Raw genomic sequence first — 21,111 nt, 5'->3', positions numbered from 1 at the left:
CAGACCCAAACTGTGGGCTCCCGACCTTATACTGGCAGGCGTGTCAGTATCAAAGGTCCGCCCTACTGTCACAATAGGAAGTTCCCAGTGGGCTGCAGTCTCCCTCTTCCAGGTGGCTTTTCCTATGTAGCAGTGGTACGCAGCAGGCCTGGCCCGGCCTAGCCCAGCTCCTCACCCTCTGACCCCCCCTACCCCTGTTGCAGTGTTGGCCTGATGGGATGATGTAATTGTTGCTCTTGTCTCTTTCCCACTAGACTACAAGCTCTCTATGGGCGTTCCCTCTGTCTTTTTTCTGTTATATTCCTGGGAACTGTTATATTCTGTTATATTCACTGAGAACAGTGCTAAGAGCTTGATTTGCTGAATAAATGTACACATGAATGAATGAACGAAGGACGTCTTCAATCTACCCTGAACACTGTTCCACATCACTCAACTTGGTTCCTGACTACCCTCTTGGTGCTTCCTGTTCGTATCTGTTCTCCTTTGCGTCAGACTCTATCTTTTTCTTAGGAGCTCTGCTGCCTGGGCAGGAAGTTTCAGCGTTGGCTTTGACTCCATGGACCCCAGGTCCCAGCCCTCAGCCCTTTAACCTGTCTCTAGCGGGGCCTTCCCTGGCCCACCCACAGGAGGCATCTGGACACTGTTTTACTCTTTTATGCAGATAGTCATGAAAATTCAGCATAATTTAAAAATGTTTTATCACATTTTACAAAATGTCTCAAGATGTAGATATTTTCCCATAAAATCCAGAGGGTTCATCAGCATATCTTGTGACAGTGGCTATGTGGGCTGTGTCGGTGACTTTTTTCCCTCTGCGTGTCTCTGTTATGGTTTATTTGTGTATAATAAGACAACATTTAGGAGTATGGAGCAGTGGTTAAGGATACATGGACCTTAAGACTAGGCTTCAAATCTCAGTTGTGTCATTTACTAGCTGTGTGACCTCAGGCAAGTAACTTAGCCTCTCCGTGTCTCAGCTTCAACATCTGGAAGATGAGAATAAAAAATAATGATATGATAACGATAGCATTTCCCACATAGGACTGTTATGGGGATTAAATAAGTTACTGTGTAAAGTGCTTAAAAGAATGCCTGGGACATAGTAAGTAATACATGCACGTATTTACTGTTATCATTTATGTTCTGCTTTTTATATTCCTATCTGGACCTTTATCTTGCGTCAGGCTTTCTGGCCCCTTTTCTGTTGAAGGTTCTGTGTGATTGTATGAGGGTTGGCCTTTCTCACTGGCTGTTTCATGGGTCTCTGTGTCCTTGTTTATGTGTGACTATCTTCTACCTTCTGTCTCTCTCTCATTTTTCTTCTTTGGTTCATGCTATGTCCATCATTTGCTTTTTTTTTCTTGGTTTCTCTACAGTTTTAGTTTGTTCTTTCTCTTTAAACTTTCTGCCTTTCTTCCACAGTTAACCCTAATATAAAAACTGAAATTTGAACAATATTTTCTGAACTCATGAGTTTTCTATTCCCTTTTCAAAAAGTTAGAAACCTATGAATACACTCTTTTCTGTTGTCCTTTGTGTATACAACCTTCCGTTGATTTTCCTTCCTTATGGTTCAGTGACACGTTATACAAAAAAGATTCCCCATTGTGTTGACTTCTCCTCCTCGATCGTGGTTAACAAACCGTTCATCAGCTTGATTGCTTTGCTCTGAAGCCTTCTTCTATATTCTCCTCATCTAAATTGTGCCGCCCCAGTGCAAGACAAGGGCATGCCGAGGTCTCTTATTCCTGGAACACGGGACGCTCTTGGTGAATGTTTGTGACATGAATGGCTTCCATGGGGAACATTGGGGGTTAAGGAAGACGGAGAAGAGCATCGTGTCATGGAGCCATTGTCTCATCTCCTGGCAGCCTTCTCATATCCCTTAGCCTTGTGCTTTCATCTACTAAATAGATCTCGAATCTCCCCCCACCCCACTCCTGCCCTTTTCACCCTAAAATCACTTGCTTTTAATCTTTAATTAGGTGAACTCTAACAACAGCCTCCCAGTCCCCCTCAGCCAGCTTTCCTCTCTGTGGTCTCCTTCCGCCATCATCCATCCTCCATTACCTGAGAGATTATTCCAAACAGAGGCTCATTCGTTCATTGAACACGTATTTATCCCATGCCTCCTATGTGCTGGGCACTGTCCTAACACCTTCATGAAATCTTCCCCTTACCCCCAGGCTAGTTGAAGTGCCCATTGTTTGTGCTCTTATCATAACCTCTTTATACCTTCATCCATATTATATTGAAATACCAGTTACATTTTGTATCTGACCTAAGTAAGCTACCAGAGGGCAGGACCCATCCATGCTTTATTCAGATTTGTATTTAATAACTTGTAAGTTGTAATCCTCATGACCTTGAACCATGGCCATCACCTGATAAATTGTTCTATACATTGGTCCTAGATCTGTATCTTGGAGTTAAGCAGGATAAATCTAATTCCTCCTAAGTCTGTGCGATATTTGAAGACATCTATTGAATCCCCCTGATCTGTTCTTCTCTGGTCTGGACTATTGGTTCTTTGTCTGTCGTGGATTTCAATCCCTCTACCAGCATAGCTGCTCCCTCCAGACAGGCCCTAGTTTCTCAATGTGCCTTTGAGAGCAAAGACCCAAGCACACTGAGTGTGGTTTGATCATCACAGAGTAGAATGTATCTCCCCTTCTAACCACTCTTAGTTTCAGATCACATTCAAATTTTAGTAAACCAGTGCACGTGCTGAGTTGTATCAAGTCAATTTGAAACCTGCACATCTTGTTCACTCCTTAAATGGCCTCTGACCAGGGGTGACTTATGCTCAACCTCCGATACTAAATTATTATTTCTCTCCCACCTTCTCATGCTCCTACACCACAGAGCTGCACATACAGGCCCACCCCAAACACAGACTCACACAGAGTCCAGCGCAGTCGCTGGGCTTGAAGACTGTGCATAGAGGCTGGGCTGGGGGTCTTTTTCATCATGTGACATCAACGTCTACTTAATGTGAAAGGCCCTTTGAGCTCATAGTGCTTTCTTATTTATTTTAATGTGCTTCTAATTATGAACTTGAGGATTCTAGAAAAATCTATTGAGTAGTAAGATATGGTGGTTCAAACAAGAACATTTTACTCATTTAATCTCCCCCCAGTTTCTTTGTACGGAGCATTGTACACGATGGGACTTTGTAGGACATCGACTGAGAGTGCACTTTAGAAAAAGGGTTTGAATCTTGGCTTTACACTTACTATCTTACAATTTGTAGGGGAGGAAAAATAATTTCCCCTCTATCCTTCTGAGTTCTCGGCTGAGACCCCTGTAATAAAAGACAGATTAACAAGAGAAAAACAAACAGAGGTTTATTAACATGCATACCTCATGTATACATGGGAGGCATCCAAGGAAAGTTGAGTAACTCGCAGAGGTGGCTTAGAATTCAGACTTAAACACCATCTTCATAGGGAAAGGGGAAGCGGGAGGGACATAGGCCTCTTGGGGGACAGTAAATGATTTTTAGGAAAGATGAATGAGCCTTTAGAAGAATAGATGGGAGCTATGATAGTTTGTGACAAAGTCTGTCTGGGTGATGTTGACCTCTAGTCTCTTCTCCAGTGATAAGACTTCATCTTCCTTCTTGATGAAACTGCCCAGCAGGGGGTCTGTGACAGTTGAGCTCCTTTTGGAGGATCTGTCTTTAGGAAGAGAAGGGGAGTTCAGAGAAAACCTCTCCTTGCATTTGCTGTTTTTCAAGTGCCTACAGCTCAAAATAATCAGTGTACCAAATCAGCACATTTTGGGTGAGAGGATGTATTCCGCTACCCTTCATATTGGAAGGTATCTTTTTTATTTTCTTCCTTATTAGATCATAAACACCCTAAAGCCAGAGACAATGCTTATTTTATTCACCAGTGTGTAGACAGCATTTTTCACAGTGCTCAACGCCTACTTAGGTGCTAAATAAATATGAATGAATGAATGAATATGTGATACGTGACCTACTTAACTTTTATAGACCTGAGTTGTCCTCAACTATAAAATGAGTGTTAACTGTACCTATTTTGTAGGGTCATTGTAGGGCTTAAATGAACTAATATATGTAGTTTTAACACATCTTACGAATGCACTAAATATTTGATATTGTTATTATTAGTCAATCAATGACTTATATAACATAGAGTAGGGACAGAAGAAAGACCAGGGGCCTCAACCGGAGGGAGGCAGTTGATGTATGGCTTGGCCTAAGCATGCTGTGGTTTTGGTGAAGAAAAAGAAATAAGACTGTTTTAGAATGATTAGGATAGCAAATAAGTGCCTTGAATTTCTGAAGGTACTTATATTTTAAAGCTCCTTTTCCTAGGACCCTCATTAGAATCTTGGAGAATGGATGCCAAAAAAGCTAGCTCTTGATTAATACTTAGAAAGTGCCTGTAGCCTCTGCTTCACTCTGACTGCCCCACATCTCATTAGAGAGTCTTAGAGAGTTTGATAAACAGGAGAGATGCCTGTGAGCTTGGGCTGGGGCAGGGAGGTCATTAGTATTCAGTGTCCTATAGTGTCTTGCACACTGTAAGCCTTAAGCGGTCATTAACATTTCATGGAAATCCAGGAAGCATCCCGTTTAGAACTGAAAAAGATTTTTGACCTGAGACTTGAAATGAATCAAAAACAAAAAGGAAAAAAGTAAAAGCAAAGGAAACACTCAGTGCCTACAGTTAAAGAGAAAGGAATTTCCACAATTTTAACAAAAATCCCTTTCTCAAAAATATATCTGTTAAACCAACTGTGACGCCAAGATGAGTTTGCGCATTTTCAAGTTCTGTCTTTATGGATCAAGGCTAAAAGTACTAAGCCAGATTCTCCCAGGACCAACCTACTTCCTGGAAGTTAAGCACTTTTGAAAGTATGTGAACTCTTGCATTTTGGAACTCCATGCAGTACAGAGGGCCCTCGTTATTTCCTGAGGGTGGAGGGATGTGTGTTCTCCTTTTGAAACTGGATTATATAAAGGAAGTTGCTGAATGTGTGAAACAGCAAAGGTTAGATCATCATCAAGCCAAGGGTTTCTTTTCAGTTTAGTACTGGGCACATAGACACGACCACTTGGTAACCTGGATCCCACGGGGGACCCTGTACTTCCTCCATGTAAAATGAGAGCCTCAAATGTCTCAGTTACGAAGAGTTTGAAACATTTATGTGTAAATTGTATGGCAGCCTTTGAGTTGTGTCTGGGCAAGTTTTCAGCAAGATGCTTCGAGCATCCTTTTGGGAGGCACTATGTTGTTGTGGTGCCCTTATGGACAGCATCCTGAAGGAAGAAGCTCACGTGAGAGCATTAACCCCCAGTTACAACATACTCCAGTGTAAACTGCAGAGAATTGAGTATGAAAAGACACAGGTTGGAGTCATTATAAGCTGTGTGCCTTGATCATGTCACTTAACCTCTCTTGTCTCTAAAATGGGAATTTCTATCTTCCTGGTTGTGGTGGGAATCAGATGAGGTAATGGGTATGAAAATGCTCTGGAAAGTGTGCAGTGCTTTGCAAGTGTGAGGTTTGTGCATGCTGATCTGGTTGGACATTTACTATCGTGGAATGTGAAACTACACATTACAGACAATTTAGGTCTCACAGGAACAGCATGTTTTCTAGCATGTTAGTCCGTTCAGGCTGCTATAATAAAGTACCATAGACTGGATGGCTTATAAACAGACATTTATTTCTCGCAGTTCTGGAGGCTGGAAACTGGATATCAGGGTACCATCATGGTTAAATTCTGGTGAGAGCCCTCCTCTGGGTTGTAGACTGCTAACTTCTGGTTGTATCTTCACATGAGGACGGAGAGCAGAGAGAGGAAGCAAGCTCTCTCCCAACTCTTATAGTAACACTAATCCCATTCCTGAGGGCTCCACCCTCGTGACCTCATCTAACCCTGATCTTCCCGAAATACCATCATGTAGGGGGGTAGGGTGTCAACACATGAATTTTGGGAGGACACAAATATTTAGTCCATAACATTCCACCCCTAGCCCCCCAAAATTCACATCCTTCTCACGTGCAAAATACATTCATCTGTCCCAACAACCCCAAAAGCCTTAACTCATTCCAGCATTAACTCTACAGTCTAAAGTAAATATCGTCTAAATCAGATATGGTGAGACTCTGAGACTTGAGGTACTATTCATCCTGAGGCAAATTCCTCTCCAGCTGTGAACTTGTGAAACCAAGCAAGTTATGTGCTTCCCAAATACAATGGTGGGACAGGCATAGGATAGACATTCCCGTTCTAAAAGAGAGAAATAGGAAAGAAGGAAGCAGTGATGGGTCCCAGGCAAGTCTAAAATTTAGCAAACTTCATGAGATCTCAAGGCTGAAGATAATCCTTTTTGGCTCAATATTGTACCCTCCAGGCCTACTGGGGTGACAGTCCCACCTTCTCAACCCGCTGTGGTGGTGGTCCTGCCCCTGCAGCTCTGCTGGGCAGGAGTCGTGCCCCCAGGACTTGACCAGGCACCCTACCCCCATGGCTTTGGGCAGAGGCTGTCTGGCCTGTTGAAAGCAGGTCCCCCCTTTTGAAATCGAGGAGGCAGCCCTGATGATCTCTGAATCACCTTTGGGGTCATTCTCCCCTTCCCTTGAAGAACAGTGCATGTTTGCAGCCAAATAGCCCTATGATTCCATCCTGTAAAATCCAAGAATTTCAACAGCCTCCTTCCTTCCTTCCCATCTTCTTCCTCTTCAGTTCAAACTGGCAGTTTTCCTGCTGGATGGCTGGTTAAATCTGTGGTTCACACCCACACTAATCTCTTTGCCAAATGGACGCTTGGCCACACCCTTAGTGTTCTCTCCTGAGCACACTTTCTCATTTTTTGTGATATGGACATGCAGAGAATGTTCCAAATCTTTAAATTCTGCTTCCGTTTTTATTAATAATTCTGTCTTCAAGCATTTCTCTCTTCTTGCATTTTACTATAAGCAGTCAGGAAGAACCAAGCCTCTCCTTCAACATTTTGCTTAGAAATCTCCTCAATTAAATATCCAATTTCATTGCTCACAAGTTCTACCTTCCACAGAACACTAGAATTCTAACACAATTCAGCCAAGTTCTTTGCCATTTTATAACAAGGATTGCCTTTTCTCCCTTGTCCGATAAAATGTTCCTCATTTCCGTCTGAGACCCCATCAGAATGGCTTTTACCAACCATACGTCTATCAGTATTCTGTTCATGATTACAAAGGTATTCTCTAAGAAGATGGAAGTTTTCTCTACTGCTCTCCTCTCTTCTTACTGAGCTCTCACCAGAGTCACCTTTAAAATACTGTTCACGGCAATCTAGGCGTTTTCTATCATGCACCTAAAACTTCTTTCAGTTTCTACTCATCACCCAGTTCCAAAGCCTGTTTCACATTTTTAGGTATTTGTTACAGCAACACCCCCACTTCTTGGTACCAATATCTGTATTAGGGTTTTCTAGAGAAACAGAATGAATAGGATATGTATAGATATATAGAAGGAGATATATTTTGTAAGATTGGTTTATGCAATTGTGGAGGCTGAGAAGTTCCATTATCTGCCATCTGTAATCTGGAGACCCAAGAAAGCTGCTGGTTTAGTTCCAGTCCAAACCTGACAGCCTGAGAACCAGAGAAACCAATGACGTAAGTTCCAGCCTGAGTTTGAAGGCACAAGCACTAAGGGGCCGATGGTGTAAGCCTTGGTCTGAATCTGAAGGCCTGAGAACTGGGAGCACCGATGTCTGACGGCAGGAAAAGGTGGATATCCCAGCCGAACAGAGAGCAAATTTGCCCTCCACCACCTTTTGTTCTATTCAGGCCCTCAGTGGATTGGATGATGCCCACCTGCTTTGGTGAGGGCTATCTTCTTTACTTAGTCTACTGATTTGAATACTAATCTCTTCTGGTAACACCCTCACAGACACACCCAGAAATAACGTTTTACTAGCTATCTGAGGTTGATTTGGCCCGGTCAAGTTGACACATAAAATCAACCATCACTTCTAGTTAATACCGCCAGAGGCCTTCATTTCTTGACATCTCCCACTGTTTTTACACAAGAAGGGGAAAATTTCCATGTCCATTCCTGTGAACATATCTAGCGGACTTTAGAGTCACCAAGGATCAGAACTGACTCTTTTTAGGGATGATGGAAAATAGAATAATAGAGATAAAATTCCATTTTGTTTTGTTTATTATAAGCAGCTCAGCTTTATACCAACACTGGCTATTATAGGAGTCTCTACTACATGGATGAGCTGGGAAGTGACAAAGAGCATAAATTTATAATCCTTCCACTGAATATAAAGGCTTAAAATGTCCCGTTAGTCAAGCCCCAAGGTGGGCTTCAGAAATGACATTTTGGATAATTACTCTGATATTTTTCCTGGGAGGTTATTATGAGTGATTAAATGTTTAAGATTGATTTTTGATAGTGATTTTTTTAAAAGTGCAAGGGGGATGGCTAAACTAACTCTAAAATACTACTCCAGCAATAAAAAGGAACAAACTACTGATACACAGAGCAACATACATGAATTGCAAAAACATTTATGCCAGGAGAAAGAAGTCTTACACGAAAGCATGCGTACTCTACGATTCTGTTTATATAGATTCTAGAACAGACAAAACTAATCTTTGGTAAAAAATAATCACAAAATGGTTGCCTCAAGATGAAGGAAGGCTGGAGATAGCCTGAGAAGGGCTATGAGAGAATTGTCTGGGGAGGTTGGTAATATTCTATATCTTGATAGGGGATTGGGTTACAGAGGTGTGTGCATTTGTCAAAACTCATCGAATGCACTTATGATTTTATTGTACCTAAATTTTACCCAAAATAATGATATACATGCTGAAGTGTTTAGGGGTGAAGTGTACTAATATCTGTAATTTGAATTGCAATAACTACAATAACAATGGATTGATGGATAAATACACAATAAGGCAAATATAGTAAAAAGTTAATTGTAGAGTCTAGCTGGTGGTTATTCAAATGCTCATTGTCCAAGTCTTTCAACTTTCCTGTAGGTTTGAAAATTTTATAATATAGTGTTAAAAATATAATTTCAGAAAAAACCTATTAATATGGAAAAATGCAAAGGGTACTCTGGTTAGTGTTTTTTGGTGATGCAGTATTCTTTTAAGCACTGAATATCCTTCAGGAAATTAAGTTGCTTTCAAAGGTAAATGAGATTTCATTACATTACCTTTCTCAAAATGCTGCATAAAAGAGACGTTTAAAATTATACACACATAAGGATTTCTGAGTTTGCAATGTGTCACATGAATTGTTATGAAATTAAATTTATAATTAAAAACTACTTAGTATCATGTTTTTGACTACACATCATTTCCTTTTCAATTTTTTGTTGTGTTCATCTCCGTGAACTATCTTTTAGAAATGCTAGGGGTAATAAGCAGGTGATAGAATTCAGATAGGAAGAGTGCACTATTTTAGTGAGGTAAGTCAACTTATAAGAAGTGTTCTTGCAAGTCTTGACTTTGGGGTACAAATAATATCGCAGAGCTGACTTTTCATACCCTGAAAATTATTGGAACTCAGGAAGACTGGGATATAATTCAAAATGACCGTTAACAGATTACAGCATTGTATTTTTTTCAAAAGGACAAAATTCAGTAGGAACGTGTACAGAAGTACACCCTTCAGGACCAAAAACCAGTAAAAAAGTGTGGAACGAGGAAGGGCCAGTTATGAATGTAGGGTGTCAGCACTGACCACAGTCAGCTCTGGTGGCTGAATCTCCACTGTCTCCGGGGCTCTGATTGCATCCAGCTTTGATATATATTTTTAAGTAATATGGAGAAATAAGTAGGTGTTTAAAGAGGAACAAAATGACCAAAATAATGAAAAACTGGTCCTAGGAGGAAAATATGAGAAAAGAAAAGAGGAAATTCTATAAACTCTTCAAGATTGAGAAGGTTCAAGTTTTGCGTGATTACCGTTTTCAATTACATGCAGAGTTTTTATGAGGAAATTCTACCAAAACTAACAAGGGGAATGGATTTAAGTTAAGAGATAGTCCAGTTGTACAAATGGAAGAATCTCTTGACTTCAAGGTTGATTAAACTCTGGAATAATTATCAAGAGATGTTATGGAATCCACATCCCTGGAGAATCACGTAAACAGAATATAAATTCTGAGTGGTTCTAAATTCCCCTGGCAGAGGGTGGGGGTCCACGCAGACGATCCCTGGAAGGACCTTCCTGGGTCTGCGTTCTAATGATAACATTTCACTCTACAGTAATAGTTTCGAAATATAGCTTGGTACTAAATTACATTTTTCTGGGCTCTCTATAAGGAATGGCAAATTTAAATTTGCTTCATTTAAAAATTCATTGTATTCAATAAAAAAAATTTTACTGTGTTAATGTACAGCAATGCAACTATAGTTAGCAATACTGTATTGTATACTTGAAATTTGCTAAGAGATCTTAAGTGTTCTCACCTCCAAAAAAAGTTAAAGAAAAAGAAAATAATAATAACCATGTGAGGTGATGGATATATTAATTAGCTTGATTGTGGTGATTATTTCACAATGTATATGCATACCAAAACATGAAGTTTAATACCTTAAATATAAACAATTTTTATTTATGAATTATATCTCAATCAAGATAAGAAAAATCACTGTATTGAATAATTCTACTTTTCATTGGATTTTCTCATAATAAATAATTACATATTTCTTTGTTGATTATAACTATTCTTAATTTAGTTTCTGTACTTTATTATAAAATAATTATAATGTATTCTGTCATTTTTCTCTTTAATGTTATAACATTATCATTAGAAGGAAGTTTTTATATTTCAAACCATTGTGTTAACGAGTATTTCTATTGGTAAGAGAGTCTGTACCTGCGAATAAGTATGTTTAATATTTTTTGCTATTTTACCCTACCAGGTCACCTTGCCCCATCCAGGGCCAGTCAGAATGGAATGAGATAAACATATCATCTTTGTGAATGATTTATCTTCTTTCTGAAAGTCAATATGGCAAAATCCTCTTTTGCATTTTCCATTGTAGTCTCTACTTTTGGTTTCTTAATCTTATTCCTTGGTTCCCTTTTATTCTTATCCTTTGCAGAGCCAAACTTGCTTCCTGTTGTGATGCTGTTCAAAACTTCATTGTTTCTCAAAATAACACGCCAGTTGGGACTAACATGAGTTATGAGGTGGAAAGTAAAAACGAAATCCTAATTAGAGAGAACATTTTTAATATGTTTCCAGTGGTGAGTAAAGATTTGTTGTGGTTCATTTGTGTCACCATTCTAGGTGAATTTTCTCTCACTTTAAGTTATAAGGTATAATAATGGAGGAGATCATTCATTAAAATACCGTACTCTGTTTTGTTGTATAAGATATGTATTGAGGTCTATTTTAAAAAGGCAATTTTGAATGCAGGGTGGCTCTGCAGGGAATGGTATTTATATCTTAAATGATAAGCTCTCCCAGTCCTTGAACTTCATGACTCATCCCTGAATGAGATGAGGTACTTGGGCGTTCTGCATGGTAATTACTGGGGCCTGGGAAGATGACCATTTTTCACCTGGAATAAGATTCTTTCAGTTGTCAGTTTTGGTGACTAAATCAATTTCTTCACAATGAGCTGTGGGTTTATGTGGCTCATCTTTGGAAAGTAAATAGGTGAGAATTCATGGTCAATCAACATAATCTCTATAACACAAGAATTTTTGTCTGCTGTGTTTGTTGATGTATCCCAAGCTCCTGGAACATTCCCCAGTACACATATTGCACTCATTACGTATTTTTAAATAAACTAATGAGTAATGATGCAGTATCATTAAAAGAAGAAACTTATCCTTTAACGTAAATCCAAACTCGGGGGATATTTTTGTTATGAAGAATAGCCCATAAAATATATTCCTTAGAGTATATAAAACATATACTCTCAGGAATCTTTTCATGATTTGATTAAAAGCAATTAGACCAGGGCTGGCCAGGTGGCATAGTGGTTAAGTTTGCACACCCTACTTCATCAGCCTGGTGGCCTGGGGTTCACAGGTTCAGATCCCAGGCGCGTACCTGCACACTGCTCATCAAGCCATGCTGAGGCAACGTCCCACATACAAAATGGAGGAGGATTGGCAAAGATGTTAGCTCAGGGCTAATCTTCCTCACCAAAAAAAAAAGCAATTAGACCAAGTCAATATGGTCAAAAATGGGATCACTTTGTGTAGCAGTTTACCAACTGTCAAGTACTGGATTCTTACAATTAATTTCCTTTTGTTGGGCCTTTGACTTCTTTCAACTAAGTTATTGGCCTTGTAAGTTGTTCCAACATTTTTTTTTATATATTACAATTCAAAGGAAGAATAATTTGCTAGGAATGAATGAGAAATAATAGAAAATGAGGGAGAAAAAATATTGTAAATTTTCTGGAAGAAAAGAGGGACAATGGGCCGGCCCTGTGGCTTAGCGGTTAGGTGCGCGCGCTCCACTGCTGGCGGCCTGGGTTCGGATCCCGGGTGCGCACGGACGCACCACTTCTCTGGCCATGCTGGGGCCGCGTCCCACGTGCAGCAGCTAGAAGGACGTGCAGCTATGACATACAACTATCTACTGGGGCTTTGGGGGAAAAAAATAAATTAAAAAAAAAAAAGAGGGACAAAACAATAACTCATAAAGCATTCTAAAAATGTCCTCGTGGTACATTGAAATGACCTATAATTGAAAAGATAATAACTAAAGAATAACTATATTCCCTGTCAGGGAAAGCCGTGGAGAGTTCCACAATGAGCAACTCTTTTACCCATGCAATTTTTGTTAGTGTGTTCCTTGACCAGAACAGAGGAGGAGCAGGTATTTGGCCTCTAATTGGCACCTTGAAAAGAATAACGACATAGGCTTGATAATTCTGTATGCAATTAACAACAGTATCCGTTTTCCAGATTTATACTGGTTTTTAAATATTCCGTGGAGGAAATTCTGAAGTCAGGACAGTAACAATTGCAAAGCGAGGTCACTTTTCTGTGTTGCTTAGACATTCCCTTTCCATGGATGTGGCTCCCAGGGAGGCTGACCTTTTTCTCAGCCTTGCTTCTTACACCCCCACCCCGCTCTGTCCTGCTCTGTTCTGTGGTGTTCAGCCCCGGAGAACTGCGGGGCACCCAGCATTCTACTCGAAAAGGAAAACAACAAAGTTGGTTTTCAACCAGAGTGAGCAACAGGCAGACAGCTGAGTCGTTCAAATTTGCATTTTCTTCAGAGGTTTATCTTAGGGAATGCTGAAGTTTGTAATTTCTTTAAATTCTTACTGAACACGAGATCCCAAAGCATATGGATGTTTGCCCCCAGTTGACCAAGAAACCAGAGAAAAACATTCATTATTTTGAGTGCTTTATTGAAGATATGTTTCCCACAGTAATCTTTTCTATTGGACCATAAAGAGTGTATTTGCATTCCTACTCTGTCTATGAAATTCAGAATTTATTGTGGTAAACACCATCTGAAGAATATAAACAGAATTTATAGTAAACACAGTCCGAAGATATCTTGAGCTAGATGTTTAGTGACTTGAAATAGCCTGAGGTCTCCAGGAACCGTTCATTTAAGAGCCAAGCACTATGCCGCTAGGCACTGCGGCTATAAAGAGAACTAAGGCTCATACTTAAGTTAACATCCTATCATTGAATGTGAGCAGCTGTGTGATGTGTGTGTCATGGTTAAGAGCATGCAGTCTGGAGCAAAGTGCCAGAGTTTGAATCTGCCATTTTTTAGCCGTTACTTAAATCCGTGCCTCCATTTTCTTATCTGTAAAACACTCATAAGGTTGTTATGCAGATTAAATGCTTTAATAAGTTGTGTACTTGGAACACAACTTATTGTGTGCCTCTCCCATAATAAGCACAATGTGATTTTTAATTTTGTGTGTGTGTGTGTGTGTGTGAGGAAGATTAGCCCTGAGCTAACAGCTGTTGCCAATCCTCCTCTTTTTTTGCTGAGGAAGACTGGCCCTGGGCTAACATCTGTGCCATCTTCCTCTACTTTATGTGGGACGCCGCCACAGTGTGGCTTGATGAGCGGTGCATATGTCCGCGCCCGGGATCTGAACCCGCAAACCCCGGGCCGCCAGAAGTGGGGTGCACGAACTTAACCACTACGCCACTGGGTCAGCCCCTATAATTTTGAATTTTTAAAGACAAAACCTGGCAGTGCTGAAACAGAGTTCTCTCTGATTGTTTGGCCTCTCCCGGATCCCGCATCAGGAGCACATGGCAGTGATGGCGATTCAGGGGTCTGTTGGGCTGCTCAGAACCACATCAGCCCTGGGGAGCTGCCAGTGATGCCGGTGAACTGGCTTTGGGCAGGAGGGTGCCCTGATTTGTAGCATTTGCTGATTTCAGTGGTGTAAATACCCCCGCTGTGGCCGATGTTAATTTACCGATGGCTTAACAACCAGGTCACACGATTCTTGAGTATTTATTTACCAGTTGGCTCTCGTGAACTTGTGTAAGTGGGCTCCAGCACAAAGCTGGCGGCTGCACCGGGGCCGGCCACTGGGCCAGTAAGCGCTTATTGAAAAGTCACTGCGTACATTGCACCGTGCTAGGTTTGCAATGAAAGATGAGAGGAAATTAAAAGTAATAAACACCCTCTCTGCCCTTGAGGACTTACACTCAAATTCTAGAAACAGAATAGGTGAATCAGGACCTCATCACCGTGGGGGATGAGCTGGCACCCTTGCTTCTGGTCAAGGTCACGTCGTTACTTTAGGGAAAGTGACCAGCAAAGGAAAAGTGCACTGTTGAACTGAAAAGTTATGTTTCTGACTGGGGAGGATTTGGTGCAAGTGGGAAATCTTGTGGGGTAGGTAAGTTGGGTCCTTGGAGGAAATAAAAGATTCAGGCCTTGGAAATTAATATGAAATATGTCAGCACAGAGCTGGTAGACCTTCCTGAAGCACTCTGGCTGGTCATTTGCGGAGATGGCAGGGATAAATCTCCTGTCATCGCTAAGCCTGAGGTCTAACTATTTAAGAAGCACAGGAAACTTTCGCTACATTAGCTATTAATTTTATGCCCAAGAATATACAATTTAGTGCTACTTTCTAATTGCTTTATTTTCTCTTTTTTGCTGAAAACGTTCCTGTTTTTTGGAAAGGCATAACGTGGGATTTTGCCATTCTCATTTTATTTACTTAATTACATGATGCAAACTTTATTACATTTTATATACAAGTATATTCTATTTTGTAATATTACATTATATTGTTTATGATAGGATGTATATTCCTCTCAAGAGAATTGCAACTTAGTTTTACAGGGTTTTTTATTCTAAATCATAAGTTTATCAGCATGTTGTGGTGTTGCTACCTCTGTTTGTTCCTCTTTCCTTACTGTGTATAAAAATTCAGCTACCTGAGTTAAGCTGATGATGGTGTTTGTGGTTCTAAAACTAAAGATATTTCATGATAGTTTTTCACTTTCTCCTGATAGTCGCAGCCTTTTACAGAGTCCCCTTACAATCAGTGCGCGGTGGTCGGAAATGGGGGAATTCTGAATAAGTCTCTCTGTGGAGCTGAAATAGATGAATCCGACTTCGTTTTTAGGTAAGGCCTGTCAGGTTGGTGTCTTTGCAACCAAAGACCAGTCGGCTGTTTTAAAGTGATAATGTAAAGGCGCCCCCTCTAAATCTTGACCTTTGAGCTGTGTTGCTGAAGTCTACAAATTATCTAGGTAGGCTTTCCTGGAGTGTCAGATGGATCATGAGTTCCTCAGAATGCTGATACCAGAAGGATAAAAATGTGCTAGGGTCACTTTTCAGAAACTCTGGGTGAAATCATGATGAAAGAGAGTCTGCACTGCAGGACTTGTGAGAGCTTTCAGTGGATTAAGGATATCATAGCTCCTTGAGAAGGACTCTAGAGAGCGACATTTCCCAGGTTCCCCTGACCTTGAAAACTTCTTCTTCTTCTTCTTTTTTTTTTTTTTGCTGAGGAAGATTGGCTCTGAGCTAACATCTGTGCCCGTCTTCCTCTATTTTGTATATGGGACGCCACCACAGTATGGCTCAATGAGCGGTGCGTAGGTCCATACCCAGGATCCAAGCCCGAGAACTCCAGGCTGCCAAGGCGGAGTGTGTGAACTTAACCACTACACCACCAGGCTGGCCCCAAAATCTCTTTTTTTTTTAAACAGAGCATCTCAAGAAAGTTTTGTTCTCAGATAATACTTGGGAAAATGCTGACCTAGGCATTGTACAGCCATGCAACATCATTTATTTAGTTCTCTGTTTTGAAATTTAAAAAAAAAAATTTGTGCAGCTTCTAAATTCTGGTCTTTTTAAACATTTATGTCTCAATACCAGCTGGCTTGCAAAAACAGAAACAAAAGTGGTTTCTGTGTGTGCTTATACTAATAAGCCAAGCTACAAGGCATCTCCACTTTCAGAATGTAATGGGAAGGTAATTCATCCCTGTTGAGGACGATTTCAGTTGAAATGCACCTTTTCGAAAAGTAAGTCAAGGGGCCAGCCCCGGGGCCTAGTGGTTAAAGTTCCATGTGTTTCGCTTCAGTGGCCCAGGTTCATGGGTTCAAATCCTGGGCTCAGACCTGCTCCACTTATCAGCCATGCTGTGGCAGTGACCCACATACAAAATAGAGGAAGATTGGCACAAATGTTCGCTCAGGGCAAAACTTCCTCAGCAAAAAAAGTAAGTTGAAATCTATTTCTTCCCATTTTAGGAGCACTGATTTCATCCATCAGAGGAGATCTTTTGATCCTTATCGATTTAATGCTGCCCTTATTAGCAAATGAAAAAGAAACACGATTTTGAATCAGTAGCTCCCCCTCACTTTTATCTCATTTTAAAATTTTATGCTGACGGTAATGACAAAACAACAGACCTGGCAGTCCAACAATTATTGAACATGTTCCCACGATTAATGTTAAAATGGCGAATATCTGGATGATTTAGCCATTTTGTTGAAGTACTCAGTATGAAAAAGCCATAACGAAGATAAATAATTTGTCTTGTAATAGACTTTTTATAGACCTAAATTTCTAAGACATCTGTGCTGAGTATTAAAAATCCATTTTACTTTATAGCAAATACAGGAAATACAACAAGTTTAGGTTTAAAAACTAAAAAAAAAGAAAAATCTCGACAGCTACTTATATTTGCATATATTTCTAGGTTCTGCATTGGCTGATGCCAGGTATTTTTCTGAATATAGAATTTCCTTTGAAGTTAACCTCCAAACTGAAAGCAAAATGAGGGCTAGTAGTCATGGTCAGTGTCATTAAAATTTATTTAATTTTAAGCCTGTATTATTTTGGCTATACACATTCAGAGTTAATAAAAACAATCTGGAAACTGCGTATTATTATTTTTTTTTCATTTCAAAAGTTTGGGAGCTCTCGGTTAAGTGTGTAAGGAGGAAGAATAGGCAACGAGTGGCTTTACTATGTTACTGTATGTATACAATACCCAAGATTTCCTTTAGGAGTTTCCTATGATACTTTATTGGAAATCACCTTTGATTCTTCAAAAGAGTATGAGACTGTTCTAGAAAGTAGATTTGTTACTGGCACCCCACTAATGAGGGCATTTCTGTGCCCTATTATCTATAATTAATATTTAGTTTTCCCAAGGTGCCGTATTTAATTATTTTCTGATGTATCTTTTTTATTAATGAGAGAAGTACATGTTTCATTTATTCGTATGTTTCATGGAGCGTGGAATAGAATACTTCAGCCTCAGCCATATCGCAGAACACATCCTTCCTTAGGAAGCAGTCAGAGGTGGTCTCTTTGTATGTATACCTTTAAAAAAATGGTCTACTTGAAACTCTGTAAATGATACTTAGGGAGTCATAACCAACTTTCCTTTTTTTTGTAACAGGAATATAATTACTCAAAATTACAATTCTTAATTTGTTTTCCAATTTAAAAACAAATTAGTACTCAAAAGAGGATGAGAACATCAGTATGAAAACATCATTACAAGAACATTAGGGTTTTATTTATTAACAGGATAATTTGATAGAAAAACCATCCATATGGGAATCAGGACATTTTGATTTTTTTATATAGTCTTTGCTTCTGACAAATTCTATAACCTTAGTCGCAATGCCTCAGTTTTTTTAAATCTGTAAATTGGTGATCATACCACTGTAGGAATATAATCAATATAAATAATGGTAATTATAATAAAAGGATTGTGAACTCTTCAAAAATTAGGCAAGGTGTAATTGTCATTTCTAGTTTTGTTACTCATAAAAGTCTTAATCAATATTGAAGGCATTTATCAAATTTTCATATTTTAAGCAATGTTAAAATGCCAAGTAAGAGTTCAGTACTTATTAAATAGTTTTAAATGGAAATTAGATGGATTCTGAGGCTCCCTTAATAGCCATTATTTTCTCCAATAGAAGGACAATGACTGTATGTGTATGTGTAGATGTGTGTGTACACACTTCTGTTTTTACAAGTTGTATTTTGAAAACAGTTTGCCTTCCAAATTTCAGGTGTAACCTCCCCCCAACCACAGGAAATGTTAGTAAAGATGTTGGCAGTAAAACCAATCTCGTGACTGTAAATCCCAGTATCATAAAACTAAAGTAAGTACCTCCAAGTTACATAACTGTTGAAGAATATTTTTTTTTCTCTGTTTAACATGTTTATTAGTCTGAGCACTAATCTTGTTGCTGAGACTGACTTGCAGTACAGCTGCAATGGCTTTTTGGGAAAATATGTAAGAATACATTTGTAATTTTTGACATTCCATCAAGATTGTGGCTCATAAGAGATATGATCCATGGTACTTCTAATGTCATAAGCTGAATGTTGCTAATCAAATGAGATTTTATTTATCTCTTCATCCTTTTTAAAAATAGTGAAGTTAATTTTTTCAATTTTCTTTGGGAATTTTATATTACTCTTTTTTTCTTGGTAGCACTTTCTTGATAAACTTAGTAGTTTAGAAACTTCAGAGAGTAAGCTTTAGGAGAACCTGGCAAAATCAAGTTTTCACTTTGGATACTTTATTACTAAGAAATAATCCTCTTATTTCATTTTTTGCAATGTAACTACTACAAAATGTTGGTTATTAAAAATCTTATACGTAGTTTTACTCCATTTTTTCATCAAAAGTGACTAATAATTGTTATTAATAGAATACACCCCTCAAATAATTCTTGTATGTCTTGAGAGAATAGAAAATATTTTGCTTGTCTCCCAAAGGCTTATTCTCTAAACACACATAATTGTACTTACAAGTATATTTATTTACTAAGGTATTATTTGAATCAAACATATAGAGCTATCACAATACATGGAGGACATTTAAAATATATGTGCGTTTGTGTGTGTGTATATACATGCATATAGATATTTTAGGTTTTCTAAAGGAAACTTTTATTTTATAACAACATGTATAAAAGGTGCACAAATCACAAGAGTACAGCTCAGTTAATCTTTTTTAATGTATAGATATTTTAACAGTGTGTTATGTTTGAGAAAACCTTTCATCATTATAAATTTACAAGGTGTTTCTGCATCAGAAACCAAACTAAGAAAAAAATTACTGAGTTGGAAGATAAAATTAATACAAGAAATGTATGTCCAGTAAAGGTATCGCTCTGTAAGAAAGTAGAAGTGAAAGCCTCCATATACCAAGAAAGAGCGATGTAGGCCTAGCCCTTGATATTTACATGATATGTACTTGCAGAGTTTTCTCTGAATCCACTGTTTGTCTCTTTCATATACAGTGATAGAAATGGTTCAGTTTTTTGGCCACTGGTAAATTCAACCTCATGTTACAAAAACTGCTACTTTGATTACTATTGCTGTTATGATGATGATTTTTTAAAAATTCGGCAGATACGGGAACTTAAAGGAAAAGAAAGCATTATTTCTGGAGGACATTGCAACGTATGGAGATGCATTCCTTCTTATGCCAGCGTTTTCCTTCAGGGCCAACACTGGTGCCTCTTTTAAAGTGTACGACACACTGAAAGAGTTTAAAGCAAGACAAAAGGTGATATTTTTCCATCCCAAGTACCTGAGAAATCTTGCCCTTTTCTGGAGAACTAAGGGTGTGATGGAGTATCGCCTGTCCTCTGGCCTGATGATCACAAGCGTGGCGGTTGAACTGTGTGAGAACGTGAAATTGTATGGATTTTGGCCCTTCTCGAAAACTGTGGAGGACACACCTGTCAGCCATCACTACTACGACAACAATTTACCTAAACGCGGTTTCCATGAGATGCCCAAAGAATACAGCCAAATTCTCCAACTCCACCTGAAAGGAATCCTCAAATTACAATTTAGCAAATGTGCAATAGCCTAAGCAAAGTGTCTTAAAATGGGAATCGTTTTAATTTAATGCAGTAGGTGAGTAACAATGTTTCCAAACATTAAAAGAGGTGTTTATAGGGTATACTAGGAAGAGCCCCCAAACTTGGTTTGAACAAAATTCCCCACTAAGTGTGCACCCTCAGCAACTCATTCAGTCATTCTGATCCTCAATTTTCCTCCCTGTAAAATGGGGACCATGATATCTAATTCCTATTAGGAAAATATGATGATCTGTGAAAACTCTTGGCCAAGTATTTGGCATGAGTTAGGGACTCAATGAATATTTCCTTGTTGATATTTACAGCAGCCATTTCCACCCTTACTAGACTGACAATGAAAGGGATGCTGTCTTGGGGATCCTTTCTGGAGAGAATGGTGAATTGCTAGTATTTATTGGGGTTCTTTCTCTGGCAGGCCTCTCTATTATCAATAATATCCTTCTCATCTTTCTTCCTATCTTAGAGAGTAAATATAAGAAAATTACGTACTTATACAAGAAACCCTTGGTTATTCAGGAGTGAAATCCTTCTTTTCGTATGGTAATGTGCCTGCTTCTGATTACCTTCACTTGTATCAGCTGCGATGACACCACGCATTGGTTGGATTTCCAATTCTTTTCCTCCTTTATCTACATTTTTAAATTGCTCTTTATAGTTTATATTAACTTCCTGGCTCACTCTTAAACCTTTTCTTCTGCCACTGAAGGGATCTGCTTCAAGGATCTGAATGGTTACAATACCCAGTTTTTCTTATCTGTTGCCTTGTCT

The 21,111-nt window shown here is 39.1% G+C and overlaps 1 protein-coding gene across 1 annotated transcript in view; it reads left to right on the top strand.

Moving 5' to 3' along the window:
• ST8SIA6 (ST8 alpha-N-acetyl-neuraminide alpha-2,8-sialyltransferase 6) overlaps positions 1-20,336 on the top strand; it is a 116,139-nt gene extending 95,803 nt beyond the window's left edge. Inside the window, exons 5-8 of the mRNA XM_058532863.1 lie at positions 11,109-11,253; positions 15,481-15,593; positions 18,514-18,606; positions 19,868-20,336. Coding sequence (XP_058388846.1) covers positions 11,109-11,253; positions 15,481-15,593; positions 18,514-18,606; positions 19,868-20,336 — 820 coding nt within the window. The remainder of the gene's footprint in view (positions 1-11,108; positions 11,254-15,480; positions 15,594-18,513; positions 18,607-19,867) is intronic.
• The last annotated feature ends 775 nt before the right edge of the window (positions 20,337-21,111 follow it).

Source organism: Diceros bicornis, chromosome 36 (assembly GCF_020826845.1).
Source record: "Diceros bicornis minor isolate mBicDic1 chromosome 36, mDicBic1.mat.cur, whole genome shotgun sequence".
NCBI classification, from domain to species: domain Eukaryota; kingdom Metazoa; phylum Chordata; class Mammalia; order Perissodactyla; family Rhinocerotidae; genus Diceros; species Diceros bicornis.
This window is presented reverse-complemented; position numbering and strand designations above follow the sequence as displayed.